The sequence below is a fragment of the Megachile rotundata genome, chromosome 7, assembly GCF_050947335.1.
Source record: "Megachile rotundata isolate GNS110a chromosome 7, iyMegRotu1, whole genome shotgun sequence".
Classification (NCBI taxonomy): domain Eukaryota; kingdom Metazoa; phylum Arthropoda; class Insecta; order Hymenoptera; family Megachilidae; genus Megachile; species Megachile rotundata.
The window spans coordinates 11,421,980-11,447,284 of record NC_134989.1 but is presented as its reverse complement, the minus strand read 5'-3'; the positions used below and the strand labels follow the sequence as shown (position 1 = coordinate 11,447,284).

At 40.8% G+C, this 25,305-nt stretch overlaps 4 protein-coding genes across 7 annotated transcripts; 2 read left to right on the top strand and 2 right to left on the bottom strand.

The window, feature by feature from the left end:
* Positions 1-900: 900 nt before the first annotated feature.
* LOC100877204 (vitellogenin) lies at positions 901-7,579 on the top strand. Its single transcript, XM_076533317.1, has 7 exons — positions 901-1,042; positions 1,811-2,523; positions 2,709-3,422; positions 3,782-4,823; positions 4,949-6,535; positions 6,719-7,143; positions 7,212-7,579. Exons 1-7 carry the CDS (start codon positions 1,012-1,014, stop codon positions 7,425-7,427), a joined length of 4,728 nt encoding a protein of 1,575 aa, XP_076389432.1. The 5' UTR covers positions 901-1,011; the 3' UTR covers positions 7,428-7,579.
* A 1,507-nt stretch (positions 7,580-9,086) lies between these two features.
* Positions 9,087-15,810, top strand: LOC143263934 (vitellogenin-like). Of its 3 annotated transcripts, XM_076533319.1 has the most exons (7): positions 9,120-9,265; positions 10,288-10,490; positions 10,665-11,716; positions 11,902-12,615; positions 12,878-13,919; positions 14,044-15,525; positions 15,596-15,810. In XM_076533319.1, exons 3-6 carry the CDS (start codon positions 10,925-10,927, stop codon positions 15,417-15,419), a joined length of 3,924 nt encoding a protein of 1,307 aa, XP_076389434.1. In that variant the 5' UTR covers positions 9,120-9,265; positions 10,288-10,490; positions 10,665-10,924; the 3' UTR covers positions 15,420-15,525; positions 15,596-15,810. The 3 variants fall into 3 exon arrangements, with proteins under 3 accessions (XP_076389436.1, XP_076389434.1, XP_076389435.1); XM_076533321.1 differs by lacking the exon at positions 10,288-10,490 and having other exon boundaries at positions 9,087-9,265; positions 11,004-11,716; XM_076533320.1 differs by lacking the exons at positions 9,120-9,265; positions 10,288-10,490 and having other exon boundaries at positions 10,663-11,716.
* On the bottom strand, positions 15,521-18,581 carry LOC105661744 (uncharacterized). Its single transcript, XM_076533331.1, has 7 exons — positions 18,149-18,581; positions 17,942-18,075; positions 17,070-17,359; positions 16,935-17,016; positions 16,301-16,559; positions 15,997-16,247; positions 15,521-15,932 (listed from the first exon to the last, which is right to left on the bottom strand). Exons 2-6 carry the CDS (start codon positions 18,059-18,061, stop codon positions 16,012-16,014), a joined length of 987 nt encoding a protein of 328 aa, XP_076389446.1. The 5' UTR covers positions 18,062-18,075; positions 18,149-18,581; the 3' UTR covers positions 15,521-15,932; positions 15,997-16,011.
* A 155-nt stretch (positions 18,582-18,736) lies between these two features.
* LOC100877093 (uncharacterized) lies at positions 18,737-24,705 on the bottom strand. 2 transcript variants are annotated; one of them, XM_012284527.2, is made up of 5 exons: positions 23,956-24,705; positions 23,629-23,805; positions 20,971-21,187; positions 20,738-20,893; positions 18,737-18,974 (listed from the first exon to the last, which is right to left on the bottom strand). In XM_012284527.2, exons 2-5 carry the CDS (start codon positions 23,796-23,798, stop codon positions 18,840-18,842), a joined length of 678 nt encoding a protein of 225 aa, XP_012139917.2. In that variant the 5' UTR covers positions 23,799-23,805; positions 23,956-24,705; the 3' UTR covers positions 18,737-18,839. The 2 variants fall into 2 exon arrangements, with proteins under 2 accessions (XP_012139917.2, XP_012139916.2); XM_012284526.2 differs by having other exon boundaries at positions 23,875-24,703.
* Positions 24,706-25,305: the final 600 nt, after the last annotated feature.

Sequence of the window (25,305 nt, the reverse complement as noted above, 5' to 3'; positions counted from 1 at the left end):
ATCCCACGCATCTAAACCCGAAGCGACCCAACAGAGTCCAGTTGGCTGAATTCACGGTTGAATACGCGTCACAAAAATTGCTGCGTGAAATTCTTCCAAATTTGCATGTGAAAATTTCGGGATCATAAATTAGGTACTGCTCAAAATTTTTAAATTTTAAGCTCGTGTGCATACATACGTAGAATATTTCTTGTATTACAAATATTTCATATGAAGTCCTACAGGTTCACTATGAAGTCGAGTTAAAAATTTGAAGCTATAGCTACAGATGCTCATTATGTAACTGAGATTTCGACACCTAGGATGTAACCTGAAAAAAGAGAAACGAAACCGCAGATAATACGATGCTTACCGTTAGTGCGACCCCGAACATTCGATATCTCTTCGAATGAAATACGTTACGATACAAATATGTTGATATTTATTCAGCATGCTCTGATAACAACGACAAACTTGTATAGTGGACTATTGTTCGCGGGGTTATCGTGGTTACTCTTCTGCCAAATTCTTTGCAGACTGGAGCAAGTGTTAACCTGTACGCGATGTAATTTTCACTTCTTGTTTTATGAAAACGTGACCTGTGACGTGTTGTGATCTTTAAATTCTGTTCTGAATTTATGGATATAGAAATACGAGGAACAGTCAGCATTTTTATCTTCAGACATGTGAGATTGTGGTCTCATGTCTCTCAAGTGAAAGCTGTGAACAGACTTTGCTATTTTCTTTCCAGAGATAGGCTTTGAAACGTTAACACTTTAGTGAAATGAATGAAAGCGTTCAGAGTTTTTTTAGAACGGTAAAAATGAAAGTAGGGGAATACACTAGATCATCGGCTATCAAAGAAACTGCTGCGTACGAGGAAAACCAAGAATTATATGTTTTCAACGATTACATGACTTCTGAGAATTTTTCTCCGCTAATTATTCATTCCGCTGAATTGATACAACGCGAGAGCATATATATGCTCTAAGTCGACCGGACGTATCACTTTCCGATGAGCTACGGTCAATAATGTGGCTGCCTTTGACACTCTTGGTGCTTGGTAAGTGTGAACGAACGGTTTAATTAGAACACCATTTTTCTCGTATATACACAATGAAAATGACTGTTCGAACAATACAGGCTGTATTCTTTTCCGTCTAAATATTTCAAGGGCATTTTGGGTGTGTACATTCAAGTCTAGTGAAATAATTTTGTCTTTCAAAAACTTATTGGTGATGTGTCGTGCAAACGTGCTACAGTCTTCAATTTTTTTTTGTTAATTTCATGGAATTTTTTTAGTGTGAAATAAATGTAATTCGATGTCATTTATATTAAAATTCAACAAAACTTTAATTTGAAAATTTTATGTGATTTCAGCCGATGTACTGTTCGAATCTGGTGCATTTCAAATTCAATATAAGCGAAATTAGATGTTCGTCAAATTATTTGTAATTCTTGTTTTATAATGTTTTTAAATTTGACATGCGGCTTGACATTATTCCAATTCGACGCGATTTTAATTCGAGGCAATTCAAATTCGACGTGTCACCAATTCGACATAATTCAAATTCGACGTGTTACCAATTAAACATAGTCCAAATTCGAAGTGATAAAAATCCGACGTAATCCCTCGCTACATACTTTCACATAATACAATTCAATTCGACTTGATATTCACCTAGTTCACAATCAACCCCCGAACGTAACAGCGTTCTAACTCCCTGCTTAATCCTACGATACTACGATTTACTCACATACTTTCGATACTATGATTTGCTTACTCTAATTCCTTACACACCAAATTTACCGAAGATTCGTATATCCACAGCGGGAGTGGTATCCGCCGAAAGCAACTATGGCTGGAAGGTCGGCAACGAGTACAGCTATATGGTACAAAGTCGCACGTTCACGAATTTGGCCGAGTTCCCCAAAGACTATGCGGGTATCTTGATGAAAGCACACCTCACGGTGCAAGTTAAGGAGGATGGCAAGCTAACCGCGAAATTAACAAAGGATCAATACTCTCACGTTCATAGCAATCTGTCCAGGGGCTGGGACGAGTACATCCTTGACCTACTGTTGATGCCCCATGACATACCCATATCTGAAAAGCCCTTCGATATTAAATTAAAGGACGGGTTGATCGACACTGTAATCGTGGAGGAAGATGTTCCCAACTGGGAGGTGGTACTACTCAAGAGTATCATCAGCCAGTTCCAGGTGGACATCAAGGGTAAGAAACTCGTGGAGGGACACGATGTCAAGGTTCCGGATGAGAATGACCCTCGGGGAGGATTCACGGTATTGGAAGACTACTTCGCTGGTTTGAACGAAGTTCGTTACGACTTCAAACCGCTGTCGGAACAGCAGTTTCGAACTAGGCCGGAATTGGTGCCGAAACCTGAACTGAAGGGCTCAGGACAACACATTGACATCGTCAAGACGAAGAGCTATGACAGGTACCCGGAAATGTCGGAGAAGGTGTTTGGCATGACGCGGCAGATGAAGAAGGAACCTAAAACTAACAAGAACCTCATGTCGGTGAGTAGCTATGCCCGAAGTATAGTGTCCTAAATTGAATACATGTATGACATATCACGAAGTAAGAATAAATTACGTAATCTTTCCACAGACTAAACAGTTTATGTTTATTCTGTACACGCATAAAGATCAGTGATACATGCATAAACCGCAATGATAATCGAATCTCGAAAATTCTGTTGCAGAAATCATCCACCAGTAGAATCGTTATCTCAGGTAGCCTGAAGGATTTCGTTATCCAATCGGCAGTGTCTACCAGTAAGACGACCATCACGCCCTCGTTCAATGACGCGCAGAACAGCACAGTGCTCAGCAAACTGAGCCTAACTCTGGAGGACATGCACGAGATCAAGACTCCAATGCCATCGCCAACGAAACCCAAATCCACCGGCTACCGCATCTCTTTCGAAACCACCCCGTCCTCTCTGGAAGATGCTCCCAAGCATCCTGTCTGGCCCAACATCATCGATTACGGAGGCAAATTTATTGGCCACTCTCGTGAGTTTAACGGTTTAGCTGCAGTCGGCAATTTACTCGGGCACATTTCAAACGAACTGCTGAAGCCGAATACGATTCCTGAGAAAAAGACCCTAGACAAGTTCACCCAACTCGTCAACATAATCCGCAACATGAACAGGAATCAAATAGCGGAAGCTGAGAACAGCTTGGAGATCTCGCCCAAGAAGCTCAAGTGGGGCGACAAGGCTGACACCATTCGGCAAAACCGTTGGTCCGTTTTTAGGGATGCTGTCACTCAAGCTGGGACGGGACCTGCTTTGTTGACCATCAAAAATTGGGTCGAGAATGGAGAATTGAGGAGTGAAGAGGCTGCTGAAATGTTGTCCAAAATCCCGGCGACTGCTCGGCAAATTACAGCCAAATACACCGAGGCGTTCTTCGTAAGTGTTATCAATGTTTACGAGACCTGAAAAATATAAAGAAATCTGTGAGATTCTTATTACATAAGTTGTGAATGCATAAACAGCATATAATTCACTCGCAGTCTAGATACCGTGTTATCTTCATTTTTCTTAAAGGACAGTTTGAATTTTCTAAATGATAAATTATACATATAATCTATAAAAAAAGAGGAAAGGATATTAGACCGTTTTCACATTTCATTTAGTCTACATATTTGTCTACAATCATATAAACGAACATGTTGGGTGAGAAACCTCAGATAATTTGACTCTTATTTGTCTCCTAGTAAAATAAGACCCGGTATTGTACTAAAAAAGCTTAAATATTTATTCTTCAGGAATTGGCCACTCATCCACAAGTTACGCAAACGGCACTCCTAAACGTCACAGCAATAACGGCGTTCTCCGAACTGTTGTTCCTGTCTCAAGGAAATGATAAGAGCATCTACAAATTCTATCCCGTGCACACAACGGGTCGTCCCTCCGACGAGCAATACTCGGATATCGTCAATAATTACATCCCATACTTGGGGGTACAATTAAAGAAGGCCGTGGATGATGGCGACAGCGCAAGGATCCAGACCTACATCGTTGCTCTGGGTACCATCGGAATGTACGAGGTGCTCCCCGTCTTCGAGCCTTTCCTGACAGGCAGGGAGAAAATGACAGCCTTCCAGAAGACGTTAATTCTCGCCAGTTTGAGTAACTTTGTCGCGAATCATCCGAAGAAGGCACTGCCGGGCTTGAAACAGATCTACATGAACACGACGGAGAGTCAGGAGGTACGTTGCATGGCCGTCTTTCTGATTCCAATGACGAATCCTCCTCTGGAGGTGCTGCGTGAAATCGTGCAGTTCAGCAACAACGACAGCAGCAAACAGGTCAAGTCCGCGGTGAAGTCCACCCTTCAGGGCCTGGAAGATTTATCTGACCCAGAATGGCAATCGTTGGCGAAGAATGCTCGGGCTGCGTTGAAGTTATTGGACAGCAAGGATTACGACCTGCTGAAATCCCACGAATTCATCTTTAACAAGATGAAAGAAGAGAACCTTTTCACTAACACTCTTCTTAATTACATCGGCAGCGACAATAGCCCGATCCCTCGTACCATCTACCTTGCGTCGATCCTTTATGATGGCAACTTCAAAGGATCCCCTGTAGAACTTATGACTATGATTCCCAACATGGACTCTCTTATCGACGCTCTGATACCCTCCGATAAACGGCCCCTCGTGAAAACGGCCACCGAGAAGATCGCCGACGAACTGAATATCGTGGGCGATATACCTGTATTGCTGGAAGGAAATTTCTTGTGGAGGACGAAGTTCCTGTCGCGTTTCATTCCTTATGACGAGAACACTGTTCGCAACCTTCCTAACAGTAAGTTGTCTGTAACCACAGATCATACATTACCTGTTCTTGCTAAAACTGCTCGAATTTCACACCTAGTTTCCAATTTCTGACAAAATTACGATTGTCATAATAATACGTTTTAAATTTTACAGAGATCGTCGAGCACCTGACAGCCAGGAAAGACGGAGCTTTCCACAATACGCACATACTGAATTTGCACGAGATGATGATAGGTGACACGACCGATACTGGCTTGCCTTTCGTGTACAGCTTATGCGAATGCACTCTGCACAAGCTGAGTTCGACAGATAATTACAAACTGGGTCGCTTCGAGTCCGACTTCCAGTTCGCGATGATTCAGAAAACGCAGAGGAATATAGGTTTCGTAACGCCGTTCGATCATCGCCATTTCGTTGCCGGTGTAGACAAGCACACGCAGGTTTACCTTCCCCTGAAGACCTCTGTGGAGGTCAGTGCTCCGAAGAAGAGCGTACAGCTGAAGATTTGGCCACTAAAGAGCGACAAGCCTAACACGGTGCTGCTACGTAGGCGGACACCGTACACCTCGATCCATAATGTCATGGATTTACAGCCTTTGCTGAAGCAGTCGGCGTTTGACACACGGCGTTTGCACAACGACGAAATAAGACATGACAGTCAGCCTATATCAAATACGATATTCAGGATGGAGGCGGCCGCCGACGCGTCGAACGAGGATGTTTGGGGTAGATCGTGGAGCAGGTTCCCAATGCAGGACAGACAAAGCGAATACCACAACGTGGCCGTAATCATGGATGAGAGATCTGATGAGGGAGAGCCGTTGGTTTTGAGTGCCTCTTACGGTACCTTGGATGTGGAAGCTGGCACCGAAGATGCTAGCCAATGGACACAATTGGTCAACGCGACGGAAGCATTCGCCGAGAATCAAGACAGCGAACAGCGTAAGATGCGATTCCTGGAGGAAGCAGCCAAAGGCATCGTGTTAGCCCAGGCGGGAGTGTTGGACTTCCATATCCACATCCCTCTCACAAAAGAAGAGGTGAAGACCAACCTAACCGTTGCCTGGTCAGCGAGCAACGCCGAAACCAAGGGACGATTTCTTTCCCACTTGACCATCAAGAACCAATTAGACGACGTCGAGTTCGAAGTATGCGCAGCGTCCCAGTTAGCGCTCACACCACCTTACTTCCCAGTTTACGACGAAGTTAACAATTCCACGCCCAAGGTCGAATTTGACGTAGACATTCGACACGGGGAGAATTGTCCCGAGGATAAACGCCTGAACATCATAGGCACAGGTACTCGAAGCAACGAGCTGAAGGAAGATATCAACGATATCAGTGTAGTGAAGGAATGCAAGAAGCAGATGGAGCAAGGGAACAAACTCCTCCGGGCGTGCCAGAAGGCCGGAGACAAGGCTCTGCAGGTGGACGAATTACAAATCTCCTTGCAAACCGGTTGCCGAAGAACACATAGGAATATCGAAAACCTCTTTTCGGATTTGATATCTTTCCGCATTGTGGATGGTACCGTAATCGATTCGCAGCCTGAAGATATGGACGAAGGCAAGCTCACCCTGAAAGCGAAGATTTCGAAGAATATGAAGTCTGCTAACTTCAGTGTGCAGTCGATGAACATGAACATGAAGATGAATGATGTCAATTTGGATTATTTTGAAGATAGCTCCGAGGAAGAGGAGGATGAAGTCGACAACAGCTGGTTGATGGACGACGATGTGTGTAAGTATTGCGAATGTATTATGTGAAGAAATGGATTTTAAAAATTTAGAGAAATATACTTTTTATCTAAAGTTTTGGGGTCTGTACATTTGGAGATAAATTTTGGGATCTAAAGATTTGATTTGGGTACAAAATTATTTAAAGATTTAAGGACATGTGATGTTTATCATAATGTCTTTTCAGCAACCTGCGTGATGGATCTCAACAGAGCCGAGACTTTCGACGGCAAAGAATTTCCCCTGAAGTTGAGCAGCTGTTGGCAGGTTCTGATGACTACATATCCCAAACTGAATCCCAGGAAGCCCAGCGAGAAGCTCGCGATGTCGGAAGACGAAAGCGTGAGCATCCTAGCCCGAGAGATCAACGGACAGAAGGAGGTGAAGGTCATACTCGGCCAAAACGAGATTCAGCTTCTGCCCGGCATCGAGCTACCCGAGGTACTGGTGAATGGTCAGAAGGTCCCAGTTGCTGGCACAGTTACTCACCAAGTGCGACAGGATGACGATGTCGTCTTCGAGATATTCCAACGTGGAAGTCACTACATTTCAGTAGTATCGGAGGAGTACGATGTGACACTCACTTACGATGGAAAACGCCTTATGATCGAGGTAAATATTCCTTTATTTCGCCGACGTCATAACTAAGCATAACATTTACCGTATATTTACATTCACAGGAACCTGAGATGTTCAGCTACTCCCTTCGAGGACTCTGCGGCAATTACGACGGCAATTCAGAAAATGATTTCATGAGTCCTGGTAATTGTCCGCTGACGAAACCCGAGGAGTTCATCGCCAGTTACACGCTCACCAAAGAGCAGTGCGAAGGAGAGAACCTGCAGAAGGTCAAGTCCTTGCAGAAGCCAGCGTGTGCAACGATCTCCAGGCGATAGACGTTTTATCGACCCTGCAAACTCGAGAAGGAAAATGGCCAGAAAATTTTATCGGTTCCTCTTGTGTGACACCAAAGATCTACTTGTTTTAATTCTAGTTTATATAGCGCGTAACGTGTATCTATAAAATTTGTAAATATTATTTTTGATAATTTCGTCTTTTCTTCAAGTTCACTTGCACTTACTTTCCTGTTTATCGATCACAAGGATGAATCGTGAATCGGGCACTTCAAACGAAGCTGATTCAAATGACAGTCCATTTTTTTGATCTCTTTATAAAGATCCGCACAAGGAATTCGCGATTCAATTTTTGAATCACACTTTTCCTTCATTTCCATGTTGCACGAGTTCGTCAAATATTTTTCGTGTATCGCTGCCTCCAGTTTTAACTGATTCTGTTTGTGTCGATGCTTGTCGTTTTCCTCGTACGGTCAACCTGAAAGTTTATTTGGAAATAAAAACGGATTTTCAGGTTTTGTAGAAATGTACTTCTAGAGATTGGCGTGATTCCAAATTTGATGCGTTTTTCGATCTCTCGAATTTCCCTTTCGCAGCGTTCGTAGTAGGTCCCTCGCAGGAGTAGCGATGGCTTGGGGTCGATTTGACAGTCACGGCAGGTTTGGGTCTTTCTTTCCCCGTAGCGTCTGTACTCGAAACAGTTTATCTTATCTTCAATGTGAAGCATGTTTTGTCGATTCTGGTGGTCACGCCTGGATGTTGGTGCGTTCTTAATAAATGGTGTAGCTGTAATAATCTTTGAAATTAGGGCAGAATACAAAAATTTGATGCTTAAATACAAGGACATTTAATTATGACATTAGGACAAAAAGAAGATCTGATAAAATAGAAGGACCAGAAGACTTGATACAAAAAATGTTAACAAAAAGAATGCAATATAAGTTTACTTAATACATGCATAAATTTTGAAATAACAAAGCTATCATGTATAATGACAAGGGTAAAACTGAGTTTTAGAAATATTACTAATGATATTTCTTATGAAGTCCCACAGGTTCACTATAAAGTCGAGTTAAAAATTTGAAACTATACGTACAGATAGTCATTATGTAACTGAGATCTTGACACCTAGTAACCTGAAAAAAGAAAAACGAAACCGCAGATAATACGATGCATACCGATAGTGCGACCTCGAACATTCGATATCTCTTCGTATGAAATACGTTACGATACAAACATGTTGTTATTTATTCAGCATGCTCTGATAACAACAACAAACTTGTATAGTGGACTATTGTTCGTGGGGTTATCGCGGTTACTCTTCTGCCAAATTCTTTGCAGACTGGAGCAAGTGTTAACCTGTGCGCGATGTAATTTTCACTTCTTGTTTTATTAAAACGTGACCTATGACGTGTTGTGATCTTTGAATTCTGTTCTGAATTTATGGATATAGAAATACGAGGAACAGTCAGCATTTTTATCTTCAGACATGTGAGATTGTGGTCTCATGTGTGACCTCATGTCTCTCGAGTAAAAGCTGTGAACAGACTTTGCTATTTTCTTTCCAGAGGTAGGCTTTGAAACGCTAACAGTTTAGTGAAATGAATGAAAGTGTTCAGAGTTTTTTTAGAACGGTAAAAACGAAAGTAGGGGAATAGACTTGATAATCGGCTATCAAAGAAACTGCTGCGTACGAGGAAGACCAAGAAGTATATGTTTTCAACGATTACATGACTTCTGAGAATTTTTCTCCGCTAATTATTCATTCCGCTGAATTGATACAACGCGAGGGCATATATATGCTCTAAGTGGATCGGACGTATCACTTTCCGACGAGCTACGGTCAATAATGTGGCTGTCTTTGACACTCTTTGTGCTTGGTAAGTGTGAACGAACGGTTTAATTAGAAAGCCATTTTTCTCGTATGTACACAATGAAAATGACTGTTCTAACACTGCGGGATGTATTATTAGACTTATTATCGTTTTCCGTCTAACATATTTTAGGGACATTTTGGGTGTGTACATTCAAGGCTAGTGAAATAATTTTGTCTTTCAACAACTTATTGGTGATGTGTCGTGGAAACGTGCTACAGTTTCCAATTTTTCTTTTTTAATTTCATGGAATGTTTTTAGTTTGAAATAAATGTAATTCGATGTCATTTATATTAAAATTCAACAAAACTTTAATTTGAAAATTTTATGTGATTTCAGCCGATGTACTGTTCAAATTTGGTGCATTTCGAATTCAATATAAGCGCAATTAGATGTTCCTCAAATTCTTTGTAATTTATGTTTTATGATGTTTTTAAATTTGCCACGATGCGGCTTGACGTTATTCAAATTCGACGCGATTTTAATTCGAGGCAATTCAAATTCGACGTGGTACGATTTTGACATAATCCAAATTGGATGTGGTATCAATTCTACATAGTTCAAATTTCACGTGATAGGAATTCGACATAGTCCAAATTCGAAGTGATAAAGATCCGATGTAATCCCTCGCTTCATACTGTCACATAATACAATTCAATTCGACTTGATATTCACCTAGTTCACTATCAACCCCCGAAAGTAACAGCATTCTGACTCCCTGTTTAATCCTTCGTTACTAGGATTTACTCACATAACACGTCACTCAATAAGTCCCCGGTCTGACACATATATGGCGACACTGGTGACACACCCACGTTATTTTCGAATAATACTAACCTTCAAACAGTACATGTCAAAATTTCAGGGTATTCTGACCAATAGTTTAGAAGTTACAGTCATTTTAGTACCCCCAGTTTCGTAATTTTGAAGACAATGGATAGAAAGGAATTTCGTGTGTTGATTAAGCACTGTTTTTTAATCGAAAAAAATACTGTTGAAGGCAAAAAGTGACTTGATAAACATTATAGGGACTCTGCACCAGGGAAATCAACTATCATTGACTGGTATGCTGAATTTAAACGCGGTCATACAAGCACCGATGATGCTGAACGCACTGGTTGCCCAAAATCAGCAGTCGTTCCGGAAAACATAAAAAATGTCCACAAAATAGTTTTAAAGGGCCGTAAACTTAAGTTGTGTGAGATAGCTGATGCCTTGAAGATATCAGAAGGTAGTGTCTTCAGAATTTTGCATGAAAATTTGGGCATGTGCAAATTGCCTTCAAAGTGGATGCCGCGTTTGCTGTTTCACGAAGGCAATGCGCCGTGTCACAAGTCGATGAACACGATGGTTCAATTGAATGAATTACGTTTTGAATTGTTTCCCCACACACCGTACTCCGCAGATTTGGACCCCAGCGACTACTAGCTCTTTGCAGATATGAAAAAAATGCTCCAGGGAAAGAAATTTGGCTCAAATGAAAAAGTGATTGCGGAAACTGAAGCGTATTTTGGGGGCAAAGACAAATCGTTTAATATAAAGGGAATTGAAAAGTTAGAGGAGCGTTGGAATCAATGTATCTGGAAGGAAAGTATATTGATGATTAAAGTGGAATTTCTAAAAAAAAATTTGTTTTTCCTAGTTAGACCGGAGACTTATTGAGTGATGTGTTACATTCGATACTATGATTTACTTACTCTAATTCCTTACACACCAAATTTACCGAAGATTCGTACATCCACAGCGGGAGTGGTATCCGCCAAAAGCAACTATGGCTGGAAGGTCGGCAACGAGTACAGCTATATGGTACAAAGTCGCACGTTCACGAATTTGGCAGAGTTCCCCAAAGACTATGCGGGTATCTTGATGAAAGGATACCTCACCGTGCAAGCTAAGGAGGATGGCAAGCTAACCGCGAAATTAACGAGGGGTCAATATTTTCACATTCATAGCAATATGTCCAGGGGCTGGGACGAGTCCATCCTTGACGTACTGTTGGCGCCCCATGACATACCCATAACTAAAAAGTCCTTCGATATTAAATTAAAGGACGGGTTGATCGACACTGTAATCGTGGAGGAAGATGTTCCCAACTGGGAGGTGGTACTACTCAAGAGTATCATCAGCCAGTTCCAGGTGGACATCAAGGGTAAGAAACTCGTGGAGGGACACGATGTCAAGGTTCCGGATGAGAATGACCCTCGCGGAGGGTTCACGGTATTGGAAGATTACTTCGCTGGTTTGAACGAAGTTCGCTACGACTTTAAACCGCTGTCGGAACAGCAGCTTCGCACTAAGCCGGAATTGGTGCCAATACCTGAACTGAAGGGCTCAGGACAACACATTGACATCGTCAAGACGAAGAGCTATGACAGGTACCCGGAAATGTCGGAGAAGGTGTTCGGCATGACGCGGCAGATGAAAAAGGAATCTAAAACTAACAAGAACCTCATGTCGGTGAGTAGCTATGTCCTAAGTGTAGTGTCCTAAATTGAATACATGTATGACATATCACAAAGTAAGAATAAATTACGTAATCTTTCCACAGACTAAACAGTTTATGTTTATTCTGTACACGCATAAAGATCAGTGATACATGCATAAACCGCAATGATAATCGAATCTCGAAAATTCTGTTGCAGAAATCATCCACCAGTAGAATCGTTATCTCAGGTAGCCTGAAGGATTTCGTTATCCAATCGGCAGTGTCTACCAGTAAGACCACCATCACACCCTCGTTCAATGACGCGCAGAACAGCACAGTGCTCAGCAAACTGAGCCTAACTCTGGAGGACATGCACGAGATCAAGACTCCAATGCCATCGCCAACGAAACCCAAATCCACCGGCTACCGTATATCTTTCGAAACCACCCCGTCCTCTCTGGAAGATCCACCCAAGCATCCAGTCTGGCCTAACATCATCGATTACGGTGGCAAATTCATTAGCCACTTCCGTGAGTTTAACGGTTTAACTGCAGTCCGTGATTTACTCTTCTACATTTCAAACGAACTGGTGGACCCGAATACGATTCCTGAGCAAAAGACCCTAGACAAGTTCACCCATCTCGTTAACATAATCCGCACCATGAACAGGAATCAAATAGCGGAAGCTGAGAACAAATGGCAGATCTCGCCCAAGAAACTCAAGTGGGGCGACAAGGCTGACGCCTTTAGGCAAAACCGTTGGTCCGTTTTTAGAGATGCTATCACTCAAGCTGGGACTGGACCTGCTTTGTTGACCATCAAAAATTGGGTCGAGAATGGGGACTTGCGGAGTGAGGAAGCTGCTGAAATGCTGTCCAAAATCCCGGCGTCTGCTCGGCAAATTACAGCCAAATACATCGAGGCGTTCTTCGTAAGTGATATCAATGTTTACGAGACCTGAAAAATATAAAGAACTCTATGAGATCCTTATTACATAAGTTGTGAATGCATAGACAGCATATAATTCACTTGCAGTCTAGATACCGTGTTATCTTCATTTTTTTAAAGGAGAGTTTGAATTTTCTAAATGATAAATTATACATATATAACAAAAGAAGAAAAGATATTAGACTAATAAGAAAATACTTTCAGTATAATAAGATATTATAATGAAAATGCTTAAAATTCTTCAGGAACTGGCCACTCATCCACAAGTCACGCAAAGAGCACTCCTAAACGTCACAGCGATAACGGCGTTCTCCGAACTGTTGTTCCTGTCTCAAGGAAATGATAAGAGCATCTACAAATTCTATCCCGTGCACACAACGGGTCGTCCCTCCGACGAGCAATACTCAGATATCGTCAATAAGTACATCCCATATTTGGGGGTGCAATTAAAGAAGGCCGTGGATGATGACGACAGCGCAAGGATCCAAACCTACATCGTTGCTCTGGGTACCATCGGAATGTACGAGGTGCTCCCCGTCTTCGAGCCTTTCCTGACAGGCAGGGAGAAAATGACAGCCTTCCAGAAGACGTTAATTCTCGCCAGTTTGAGTAACTTTGTCGCGAATCATCCGAAGAAGGCACTGCCGGGCTTGAAACAGATCTACATGAACACGACGGAGAGTCAGGAGGTGCGTTGCATGGCCCTCTTCCTGATTCCAATGACGAATCCTCCTCTGGAGGTGCTGCGTGAAATCGTACAGTTCAGCAACAACGAAAGCAGCAAACAGGTCAAGTCCGCGGTGAAGTCCACCCTTCAGGGCCTGAAACATTTATCTGACCCAGAATGGCAATCGCTGGCGAAGAATGCCCAGGCTGCGTTGAAGTTATTGGACAGCAAGGATTACGACCCGCTGAAATCCCACGAATTCATCTTTAACAAGATGAAAGAAGGGAACCTTTTCACTAACACTCTTCTTAATTACATCGGCAGCGACAATAGCCCGATCCCTCGTACCATCTACCTTGCGACGATCCTTTATGATGGCAACTTCAAAGGATCCCCTGTGGAACTTATGACTATGATTCCCAACATGGACTCTCTTATCGACGCTCTGATACCCTCCGACAAACGGTCCCTCGTGAAAATGGCCACCGAGAAGATTGCCGAGGAACTGAATATCGTGGGCGATAAACCTGTCTTGCTGGAAGGAAATTTCTCGTGGAGGACGAAGTTCTTGTCGCGTTTCATTCCTTATGACGAGAACACTGTTCGCAACCTTCCTAACAGTGAGTTGTTTGTAACCACAGATCTAATATTACATGTTCTTGATGAGACAACTCGCATTTCACAGTTAGTTTCCAATTTTTGACAAAATTACGATTGTTAGAATAATATTTTTTAATTTTACAGAGGTCGTCGAGCACCTGACAGCCAGGAAAGACGGAGCTTTCCACAATACGCACATACTGAATTTGCACGAGATGATGATAGATGACACGACCGATACTGGTTTGCCTTTCGTGTACAGCTTATGCGAATGCACTCTGCACAAGCTGAGTTCGACAGATAATTACAAACCGGGTCGCTTCGAGTCCGACTTCCAGTTCGCGATAGTTCAGAAAACGCAGAGGAATATAGGTTTCGTAACGCCATTCGATCATCGTCATTTCGTTGCCGGTGTAGACAAGCACACGCAGGTTTATCTTCCCCTGAAGACCTCTGTGGAGGTCAGTGCTCCGAAGAAGAGCGTACAGCTGAAGATTTGGCCACCAAAGAGCGACAAGCCTGACACGGTGCTGCTATGTATGCGGACACCGTACACTTCGATCCATAACGTCATGGATTTACAACAATTGCTGGAGGAGTCAGCGTTTGACACACGGCGTTTACACAACGACGAAGTAAAACATGAGAGACAGCCTACGACGAATATGATATTCAGGATGGAGGCGGAAGCCGACGCGACCAACGAGGATGTATGGGATTACGATTCGTGGATCATGTTCCCAATAAAGGACAAACAAAGCGAATACCACAAGGTGGCCGTAATCATGGATAAGAGATCTGATGAGGGAAAGCCGTTGGTTTTGAGTGCTTCTTACGGTACTTTGGATGTGGAAGCTCGCACCGAAGATGCTAACCAATGGACACAATTTGTCAATGCGACGGAAGCATTCAGCGAGATTCGAGACAGCGAACAGCGTAAGATCCGATTCCTGGAGGAAGCAGCCAAAGGCATCGTGTTAGCCCAGGCGGGAGTGCTGGACTTCCATATCCACATCCCTTTCATAAATGAAGAGGTGAAGACCAACCTAACCGTTGCTTGGTCTGCGAGCAACGCTGAAACTAAGGGACGATTTCTTTCCCGCTTGACCATCATGAACCAAATAGACGAAGTCGAGTTCGAAGTATGCGCAGCGTCCCAGTTAGCGCTCACACCACCTTACTTCCCAGTTTATGATGAAGTTAACAACTGCACGCCCAAAATCGAATTTGACATAGACATTCGACATGGGGAGAATTGTCAAGAGGATAATCGCGTGAACATCATAGGCACCGGAACTCGAAGCAACGAGCTGAAGGAAGCCCAGCGAGAAGCTCGCGATGTCGGAAGACGAAAGCGTGAGCATCCTCGCCCGAGAGATCAACGGACAGAAGGAGGTAAAGGTCATACTCGGCCAAAACGAGATTCTGCTTCTGCCCGGCAGCGAGCTACCCGAGGTACTGGTGAATGGTCAGAAGGTCCCAGTTTCTGGCACAGTTACTCACCAAGTGCGACAGGATGACGAAGTCGTCTTCGAGATATTCCAACGTGGAAGTCACTACATTTCAGTAGTATCGGAGGAGTACGATGTGACACTCACTTACGATGGAAAACGCCTTATGATCGAGGTAAATATTCCTTTATTTCGCCGACGTTATAACCGAGCATAACATTTACCGTATATTAATGCATTCACAGGAACCTGAGATGTTCAGCTACTCCCTTCGAGGACTTTGCGGCAATTACGACGGCGATTCAGAAAATGATTTCACGAGTCCTGGTAATTGTCTGCTGACGAAACCCGAGGAGTTCATCGCCAGTTACACGCTCACCAAGGAGCAGTGCGAAGGAGAGAGCCTGCAGAAGGTCAAGTCCTTGCAGAAGCCAGCGTGTGCAACGATCTCCAGGCATTAGACGTTTTATCGACCCTGCAAACTCGAGATGGAAGATGACCAGAAAATTTTATCGGTTCCTCTTATGTGACACCAAAGATCTACTTGTTTTAATTCTAGTTTATATAGCGCGTAACGTGTATCTATAAAATTTGTAAATATTATTTTTGATTATTTCGTCTTTTCTTCAAGTTCACTTGCACTTACTTTCCTGTTAATCGATCACAAGGATGGATCGTGAATCGGACACTTCAAACGAAGCTGATTCAAGTGACAGTCCATTTCTTTGATCTCTTTATAAAGATCCGCACAAGGAATTCGCGATTCAATTTTTGAATCACACTTTTCTTTCATTTCCATGTTGCACGAGTTCGTCAAATATTTTTCGTGTATCGCTGCCTCCAGTTTTAACTGATTCTGTTTGTGTCGATGCTTATCGTTCTCCTCGTATGGTCGACCTGAAAGTTTAATTGGAAATAAAAACGGATTTATAGGTTGCGTAGAAATGTACTTCTAGAGATTGGCGTTATTCCAACTTTGATGCGTCTTTCGATCTCTCGAATTTCCCTTTCGCATCGTTCGTAGTAGGTCCCACGCAGGAGTAGCGATGGTTTGGGGTCGATTTGACAGTCACGGCAGTTTTGGGTCTTTCTTTCTCCGTAGCGTCTGTATTCGAAACACTTCATCATCTCTTCGATGTATGTGAAGCATGTTTTGTCGATTCTGGTGATCACGCCTGGACGTTGGTGTGTTCTTAACAAATGGTGCAGCTGTAATAATCTTCGAAATTAGGGCAGAATACAAAAATTTGGTACTTTAATACAAGGACATTTAATTAAGACATTAGGACAAAAAGAAGATCTGACAAAATGGAAGGGCCAGAAGACTTGATACAAAAAATGATAACAGAAAGAATGAAATATAGGTTCCCTTAAAACATGTACACATTTTGAAATAACAAAACTATTATATATCATGACAAGGGTAAGTGAGTTTTAGAAATATTACTAATGATGGTTGCAATCATGGTTATGTTTTTAAAAATAATTCAACAGTCTCTATTATCATTGCAATTTTGGGACAATAGTAACAAGATCCTTCAATGCAGTAAAAATTGTTAAGAACATCAAATGTATAAACTCTACTTTGAAGAGGATGAACAGAATCCACTGCATAGATTCATACTCCATGACTCCTTCCCTATACTTGAGCACATCCTGCCTGAACCTGAAAGAAGATAGGTACAACAATCGTATTCCCCAAGAAGAACCGATACAAACTTTCTCATATTTTCCACGGTCTCCTGATTCTTCGAGTAAACGTTTTGCAACCAGCGTCGCATTTTCGGTATATCGAGTACCGTCTTTCTGACCCAGTAACCGCGCCACATCGCCTGAATCCTCGTCGCCATCTGATCGTAATAATTCTGCCATATCTGATGCACGCGTTCGATCAGGTACAGATCAACCGCGATCCTGGTTCTATGGCCTCTCCAATGGCGTTGGATGATGGTCGCGCTTTTGTGTAGCAGTCTGAAATGGTTGCGGGTGAGGATCCCACGCATCCAAGCCTGAAGCGACGCAACAAAGTCCAGTTGGCTGAATTCACGGTTGAATACGCGTCGCAAAAATTGCTGCGTGAATTTCTCCCAAATTTGCATGTACCAAAATTTCGGGATCAAAAAGTAGGTACTGTTCAAAATTTGAGTCTATTTCAAGCTCATGTGCGTACATACATGTAAGTAGGATTTTTCTTGTATTACAAATATTTCTTAGGAGGTACAGGTTTAGACTATGATTTTAAATAATTCTTTACGAAACTATTTTAAGAGCTGATGCATTAGAATGTTTAGTTAGTGAAATGCATCTACCTATTTTCAAGGGGCGGAGAGGATATCAATCTAAATGAATTAGAAAAAGACAAGAAAAACCGCAGATAACACGATGGATGAGATAGCGTGTGATCTTGACCTCGAACATTCATTATCACGAGTGACTCCCATTACGACATCAAACACGTTATTATTAGTCAGGATCACCGGATAAGGACGATAACTTGTGCAGCGGATTATCGTGCGAGGTTATCTTTGGCGTATACATTCACCCCGTTTTTGTCGAATCGTTTGCAGGTTATCGACGAAACAGCCGTTAACCTGTATTTTGCGAGCTGCGATGTAGTTTTCACGCCTCGTCGATTCTGCTAGATCGTCTCTGCGTTTCACCTCCTCCTCGAATTCGTCGGGGTCCGGATTGAACTGTTCCACTGACGCCATTAAAACTTCTGAATCTAAAAATTTTAGAAAAATTCAGAGCCTTGAATTATCTTTGGGTAATGCATTGTTTCTCGATGTACAAAGTACCTTAAATGTCTTTGATTCCGAGTGAAGTCCGTGGTTCGCCTCGTGTTGTCACGTGTCACGTGACGTGTCATAGTTCACCCATTCTTAAATTTGTACTACAAGAGTACGTTGTTGAGAAAATATACAGTGAAATTTCAATTATTCAGAATGCAATTTTTGCTGAATGCTACCTGAGCTTTTTATTATTAAATTCTTTATGTGATTTGTGTCATGCTTGAATCACTGTTGACAACTGAACGGTTGTATTCCTCCATACGTTCAAAACAAAATAAATAATCACTCGTACCTATGTAACACACATTCCGTTCAAACAAGATAAAACCAAAAGAACAAAAAACCAAATTCAATTTGTATAAAACATAAATTCTATAAAAAATGACTTAACCCAACTGACTAGAAGAATGCCCGCCATTTTGAACGTAGTTTCCGATATGTCGCGCGAGAACAATTTGATGTCTGAGAATCGATCGGAACTTCAATAACTCGCGAACAGTTACCACAAGTTTCGAAGTACTCGAGATATAATCGCACGAATGTTACAATGCAAGTATAAATCGTCCGCAAGACGCATGAAAGACAGAAGGCGAGTAGCAGCCAATAAATAATTTATTTGCTCGTATATTTCCGACAGCGCGTCGGTTACACGCGTCAGCCATATTTCAGCAACGTCTTCCGCAAGGTGCGTTTATGGTCATAAAATGCCGAGGTAGACGAGGAAAACGAAGAGGGATGTGGAGAGGAACATGGTGACTCCTGCCACCGCGGCCATCATTGCGTTCTTCTTCTTCCGAGTTGTTTTTGTCATCATGTGAAAATCCTTCCGCGACTGCAAACAAAGTTTAATTATTCTTTGAATACATATGCGATGAATAATTTTGGACAGAGCGATATTATGAATAATAATTGTACAATAATTCTTTGGACAGATCGATATAATGAATAATAATCGTACAATAATTCTTTGGACAGATCGATATAATGAATAATAATCATACAATAATTCTTTGAATAAATCAATGTAATGATGAATAATAATTATACAATAATTCTTTGAACAGATTAATATAATGGATAATAATCATACAATAATTCTTTGAATAAATCAATGTAATGATGAATAATAATTATACAATAATTCTTTGAACAGATTAATATAACGGATAATAATCGTACAATAATTCTTTGAATAGATCAATATAATGACGAATAAAAATCATATAATAATTCTTTGAACTCATCAATATAATGAATAATACTCGTACAATAATTCTTTGAAAAGATCAATGTAATGAATAAAAATCATACAATAATTCTTTGAACAGATCAATATAATGACGAATAAAAATCATATAATAATTCTTTGAACTCATCAATATAATGAATAATACTCATACAATAATTCTTTGAACTCATCAATATAATGAATAAAAATCATACAATAATTCTTTGAACAGATCAATATAATGACGAATAAAAATCATATAATAATTTTTTGAACTCATCAATATAATGAATAATACTCGTACAATAATTCTTTGAAAAGATCAATGTAATGAATAAAAATCATACAATAATTCTTTGAACAGATCAATATAATGACGAATAAAAATCATATAATAATTCTTTGAACTCATCAATATAACGAATAATAATAACACAATAATTCTTGGAACAGATTACTATAACGATGAATAATAATTATATAATAATCGAAAGATCTCTAAGTTCATAAGACTTAGAACTCATGAACCATTCACAAGAGTGAAGGATTAAAAGTGGAAATTTTCCATTATTTCCATCCTCGATTTTTCAAAGGTTTTATCCCATTGCCACGTCATCGGTGAACGATTAACAAAATGACCAAGTAACGAGCGAAAAATCTGCTCGCGGGTTGCGACCCGTTAATCGTCCCTCGATATTGGCGCAATTAATAGTCGCCGCTATCTTTTCCAGCGTGTGCAAATAAAAAGAGCGTAATCACGACACGCACTACCCTAGCTGAAAATAAATGATTTCAAACGCTGGGGTCGTATCCGCGGTTATTTATTGATCGTTCCTGCTTGAATGAGAATTATTCTCGAATACGATGAACAATTACGGTTTTTCGATAACAATGATTATTTCTCCTGCACGAAATATGGGTTACCCGAGGTGAATGCAGAGGCGATTTATTCAAATATTATTAATATCACATTTTTGAAAGTTTATTGCAATTCGGTGCTTTGTAATATTTTCTATAAAATTTTTGCTAGGACCACTGTACTTCATAAGTTCAAGAGTATTCGTCATTTTTATATTTGTAATCCAACAGATTATTTTTAGAAATTATTAGAAGTTATCCCACCTCTGTTTGTGTATAACAAACTACAATGAAAATGATTTAGAAACCAGCTTAGTCCATGAAAAATCAAGGACACCCTGGTGGATATTAATAAATATAAAATACATCCCCTATAGTGCATCTCTGGTTATAAGATAAAACTAGAATTAGTAGGGTTATATCATTCCTATATTATTCCTACATTATTCCTATACTGTTCTTATTATTCCAATCATTAACACCCCTAAATTACATCACAAAATTATTACCATGATCTGCAAGCTCTGTGTCTTCCGCACAAGGTCATCCAGCCTCTGACCCCTGTCGATAAGCTTCTGAACACCGTCCATCAAAGTTCTCCGAATCTCAGCCAGATCTCCTTCCAGTTTCGGGATAATATCGAGCTCCTGTCGATTGTATTCCTCCTAAAATGACACTCCTTTAAGCCCCCAGTTAAAACCGCGTTAACGACTGTCAACGTCCGCAGATTAAAATATCGAACCACAATCTTTTTCATCGGTTTCGAGAGGTCGATTACTGCGAGGTTGGTCAGATCTCTCGAGAGGTCCGCTAGAATTGGTAGTTCCATGTAAATGCTTCGTAACCTTTCCAGAAACACCTGGGAACAGGACTCCAGCTTCGCGGCGGACGAGGGACAGTCTGGTTTTGAGGTTAGACACGCGTAGTGCAGTTCGCCTATCAACACGTGCACGGTGTACCTGTGGGTCATCGGACAAATTTGGTATTTTGCTGTAGATGAACTAGGATATGGTTAGGTTTTGGTGAGGAGCTTTTAAGAATTTTTAAGAGGAACTTTTAGGTATGCTGATTAGGTTGATGAGTGGTTAGGTTTGGGAAGTGGTGGATTAGGGTTGTTACATTGGAAGAGGTTCTTGAAGAACATGCACACATTTGAGAATATGGGGATTTGGTAATTGGGCATTTTGAAGATTTATGGCTTAGAGAATTGGATATTTGGGAGTTCGGGAATTAGAAATTTGGATGTTTAGAAGTTGGGAAGTTAGGAGTTTGGATATTTGGGAGTTGGGAGTTGGACATTTGGATGTTTGAGAGTTGGGGGCTTAGGGACTTGTATATTTGGAAGATTTGGGGATTTGGAGAGTTTGGGATTTGGAGAGGTTGGGATTTGGAGAGGTTGGGATTGGGAGAGTGTGAGATTTGGAGAGTTTGGGATTTGGAGAGTTTGAGGTATAGAGAGTTTGGGATTTGGCAGGGTGTGGGATTTGGAGAGTTTGGATTTGGGAGAGTTTGGGATTTGGAGAGTTTGGGATTTGGAGAGTTTGGGATTTGGAGAGTGTGGAATTTGGAGAGTTTGGGATTTGGAGAGTGTAGGATTTGGAGAGTTTGGGATTTGGAGAGTGTGGGATTTAGGAGAGTTTGGAATTGGGAGAGTTTGGGATTTGGAGAGCGTGGAATTTGGAGAGTGTGAGATTTAGAGAGTTTGGGATTTGGGAGAGTGTGGAATTTGGAGAGTTTGGAATTGGGAGAGTTTGGGATTTCAAAAGTGTGGGATTTGGAGAGTTTGGAATTGGGAGAGTTTGGGATTTGGAGAGTTTGGAATTGGGAGAGTTTGGAATTTGGAGAGTTTGGAATTGGGAGACTTGAGATCTTGAGGGTATATGAATTTAGAAATATTGTAATTTGGGGATATTGGAATTCTAGTTATGGGAATTTGGCTATACAGGAACTTGGTAATCTATAAATTTGAACACAAGAAATTTCAAAACTCTAAAATCTAAATTCGTACACTTGTACATTCCTACACTTGTTAATTGGAAATTCTGAAATTTGAAAATTGAATAAAAGTAAAAGAAAGTTTCTCTCACTAGTACACTATGTATTACAAATTACTATGTAGTTGTTCCACATAAAATAAACATCTTTTAAAGTACATATATAGAATGGTCGAAACAATGCACTGCGTGCTATCACCACCTTATCAAGAACAAATTATTATATTTTGGCGAGCATGCATATATTATCTCCATTTTTTGTTCACAATGTTAATTTCAGATAGAAAATTATATTAAAGGTTCAAGTGTAATTAGTTTTAACTACACTATCTTTCATTCATAATTGTTTTCTCTCGATCACGAGGTTATTTATTAATGAAACCAACAGTAACTGGTTATAAATAACATAGCTAAACAATGTAGCCAGATTTGGAAGTATAACGTGGTCGTAAATTAAAACGATAATTTAACAAAGTCATTAATTATTGTAATCGTATTTAGCACAGTACTTAATTAGATTGAATTTTTTAACCTTATTGAACTTGAACTTTAATAACATTATGAACCTTTGTGTATCGTAACAAATATTTTACGTGATGCTGTGGTTGCTTTTTCACTAGTTAATCATTATATTATGTTTTTGACTACTCTTTATGCTTTGACTACTCTTTATATTATTTTGTTTCATACTTTTTGTTCACTTCGTTTAATTAATTTAATATTGATTTAGTTTGAGTAAAAACAAACTTGCAAGTTCTTAAAAATTTGTATGTGTTACCAAGAGTAAGGAAACAATAATAGAGTAAACCTAACCTAAACCTTAACTTAAACCTAACTTAACCCTTAACCTAACCTAAACATAATCTAGCACTTAACATAACCCTTAATTTAAACCAACCCTGAACATAACCTAACACTCAACATAATTTATCTCTTAACCTAACCTAAACCTTAATATAACCTAACACTTAATATAACTTTACCCTTAACCTAACCTAAACCTTAATATAACCTAACACTCAACATAACGTAACCCTTAACATAACCTAACACTTAACCTAACCTTTAACCTAATCCTAACCAACCCACAATCTAACCTAACCCTTAACCCTAACACGTGGACTGTGTCAACAAAACACTGTCACAGTGAAATTTGATGTACGTAATCAGACACACAGATTAACCCTTAAATCTGTAAGATGACTGTAGTCATGAATGTCTCCAGTTATCACAAAGTTATTGACGTTACACCACATATCTTGAGGTGCATTTTCCACCACATGTCAAATAACAAACTGACTGTCTAGAAAGTTGTAATTTTTTCCGGCAAGCAAGTAAAGTCAATTTACATATCAAAGTCAATCTACAAATCATATTCAATCGACTAAATAATTAAGTTTGCTTACTTGCCCCGATCGATGCTGATCTTATCGTTCTCCAGCGTCTTCAGTCCATCCACAGTGCTCAGCGCGATGGCCCTATAAGCCGGGTCCTCTTTCGCCGGGTAATCCGCGACGATTTTACACCCGGACTTCTCCCAGAACGCCACCAAAGCGTAATGCACCGTCTTGCTCATCCCGCAACTGTACAAAAGTTGTACCGCACTGTTCAAAAAGTACTGTTTTCACTGAACCTCCATCGAAGCTCCTTACCTCTGGATCAACCTGGTAGCACTCGGACTCCTAGCACTCCTAGTACTCCTAACACTCCTAGTAGCACTCAAACCTCCTTACTTCTGGATCAACCTGGTAGCACTCCCGATCGATAATCGCCCCGTCGACTTAGACAGACGTTGATGAAACGCGGAGGATCATTCGCGAACGGATGACTGGAACGTCTGTGTATCGGTTTTAGAGAGACAGCAAAACACGGTTGTCCGGCTGTTTACCAGGGCCGGTCGGTGTATCGACGATGAGTAATGAAAGAAATTTCGATAATTCTCGATAACGAGCTGCCGAGCGGAGCTCTCGAACGCGTCCCGTCTCGATACATTCCCGTTGTCTACACTTTCGAGTCTTCTTCGTGGCAGACCACTCGAACCGGCGAATGGCGTTTATCGATTAGATATAGGTAACGTGGCTAACGTGCTTTCGATCGGAGTTGCTGGATCTTGAATAACGAACAATTGGAGACGCGGCTTTAGGCGACCCTCCGCGGTTAATCGCTCTGTCGATAACTGATCAATGGGTCGAAGTTGCAAGCATTCCGAGGATGCTTTTCTTTAGGAAACGAGTGGGGGGGATATGGAAGTAGTTTCGACGGATGAGAGTTTGGAAAATTCTTTTGCTTATTGATTGATTGATTGATTGGTTATTGTTGTGGGCGTCGACTACTATGGTCATTAGCCCGATTTTCTGCTTATAATTTTTGGAGATTATGGGAATCTTTGTTGCGAAGTTGGGAATCGAAATTCTTTGGAATTCGTATAGGTTGATTGAGACTTTCTTAATTTTTGTGGAGATTGGGGGATTGGGAGCTTTGATCAATTTGGGAGATGGAGAATTTGGGGTACTGGAAGTTGGGGAATTTCGGATCTAGGAAATTTGGAATCTGAAGAAGAGGGAATTCGATGATGTTGGAATCTGGAAGGTTGAGAATGTGGGAATTTGAGAAATTTAGAAAATTTGGGAAATTGGGAAAATTGGAGAAATTTTGGAAATTTGAAAAATTGGGGAAATTTGAGAAATTGGGAAAATTGGGGAAATTTAAGAAATTGGGAAAACGGGAAATTTGAGAAATTGGAAAAAATTTGGGAAATTTGAGAAATTGGAAAAAATTTGGGAAATTTGAGAAATTGGAAAAATTGGAGAAATTTTGGAAATTTGAAAAATTGGGGAAATTGGGAAAATTGGGGAAATTGGGAAAATTGGGGAAATTGGGAAAATTGGGGAAATTTGAGAAATTGGGAAAATTGGGGAAATTTGAGAAATTGGGAAAATTGGGGAGATTTGAGAAATTGGGAAAATTGGGAAAATTTGAAAAATTGGGGAAATTTGAGAAATTGGGGAAATTTGAGAAATTTGGAAAATTGGGGAGATTTGAGAAATTGGGAAAATTGGGAAAATTGGGAAAATTTGTGAAAT

Coding starts and splice junctions, on each gene's coding strand:
- LOC100877204 (XM_076533317.1), top strand. CDS start 1,012: ATGTGGCTGCCTTTGACACTCTTGGTGCTTG. Junction 2,524..2,708: donor CTAACAAGAACCTCATGTCG/GTGAGTAGCTAT, acceptor ATTCTGTTGCAG/AAATCATCCACCAGTAGAAT. Junction 6,536..6,718: donor GTTGATGGACGACGATGTGT/GTAAGTATTGCG, acceptor ATGTCTTTTCAG/CAACCTGCGTGATGGATCTC.
- LOC143263934 (XM_076533319.1), top strand. CDS start 10,925: ATGTGTTACATTCGATACTATGATTTACTTACTCTAATTCCTTACACA. Junction 12,616..12,877: donor AATACATCGAGGCGTTCTTC/GTAAGTGATATC, acceptor AAAATTCTTCAG/GAACTGGCCACTCATCCACA. Junction 13,920..14,043: donor TGTTCGCAACCTTCCTAACA/GTGAGTTGTTTG, acceptor TTAATTTTACAG/AGGTCGTCGAGCACCTGACA.
- LOC105661744 (XM_076533331.1), bottom strand. CDS start 18,061: ATGGCGTCAGTGGAACAGTTCAATCCGGACCCCGACGAATTCGAGGAG. Junction 17,017..17,069: donor ACCGTGGAAAATATGAGAAA/GTTTGTATCGGT, acceptor ATCTTCTTTCAG/GTTCAGGCAGGATGTGCTCA. Junction 16,248..16,300: donor AATAACGCCAATCTCTAGAA/GTACATTTCTAC, acceptor TTAAACTTTCAG/GTCGACCATACGAGGAGAAC.
- LOC100877093 (XM_012284527.2), bottom strand. CDS start 23,798: ATGAGCAAGACGGTGCATTACGCTTTGGTGGCGTTCTGGGAGAAGTCC. Junction 21,188..23,628: donor ATCAGCATCGATCGGGGCAA/GTAAGCAAACTT, acceptor GATGACCCACAG/GTACACCGTGCACGTGTTGA. Junction 20,894..20,970: donor AACCGATGAAAAAGATTGTG/GTTCGATATTTT, acceptor GTGTCATTTTAG/GAGGAATACAATCGACAGGA.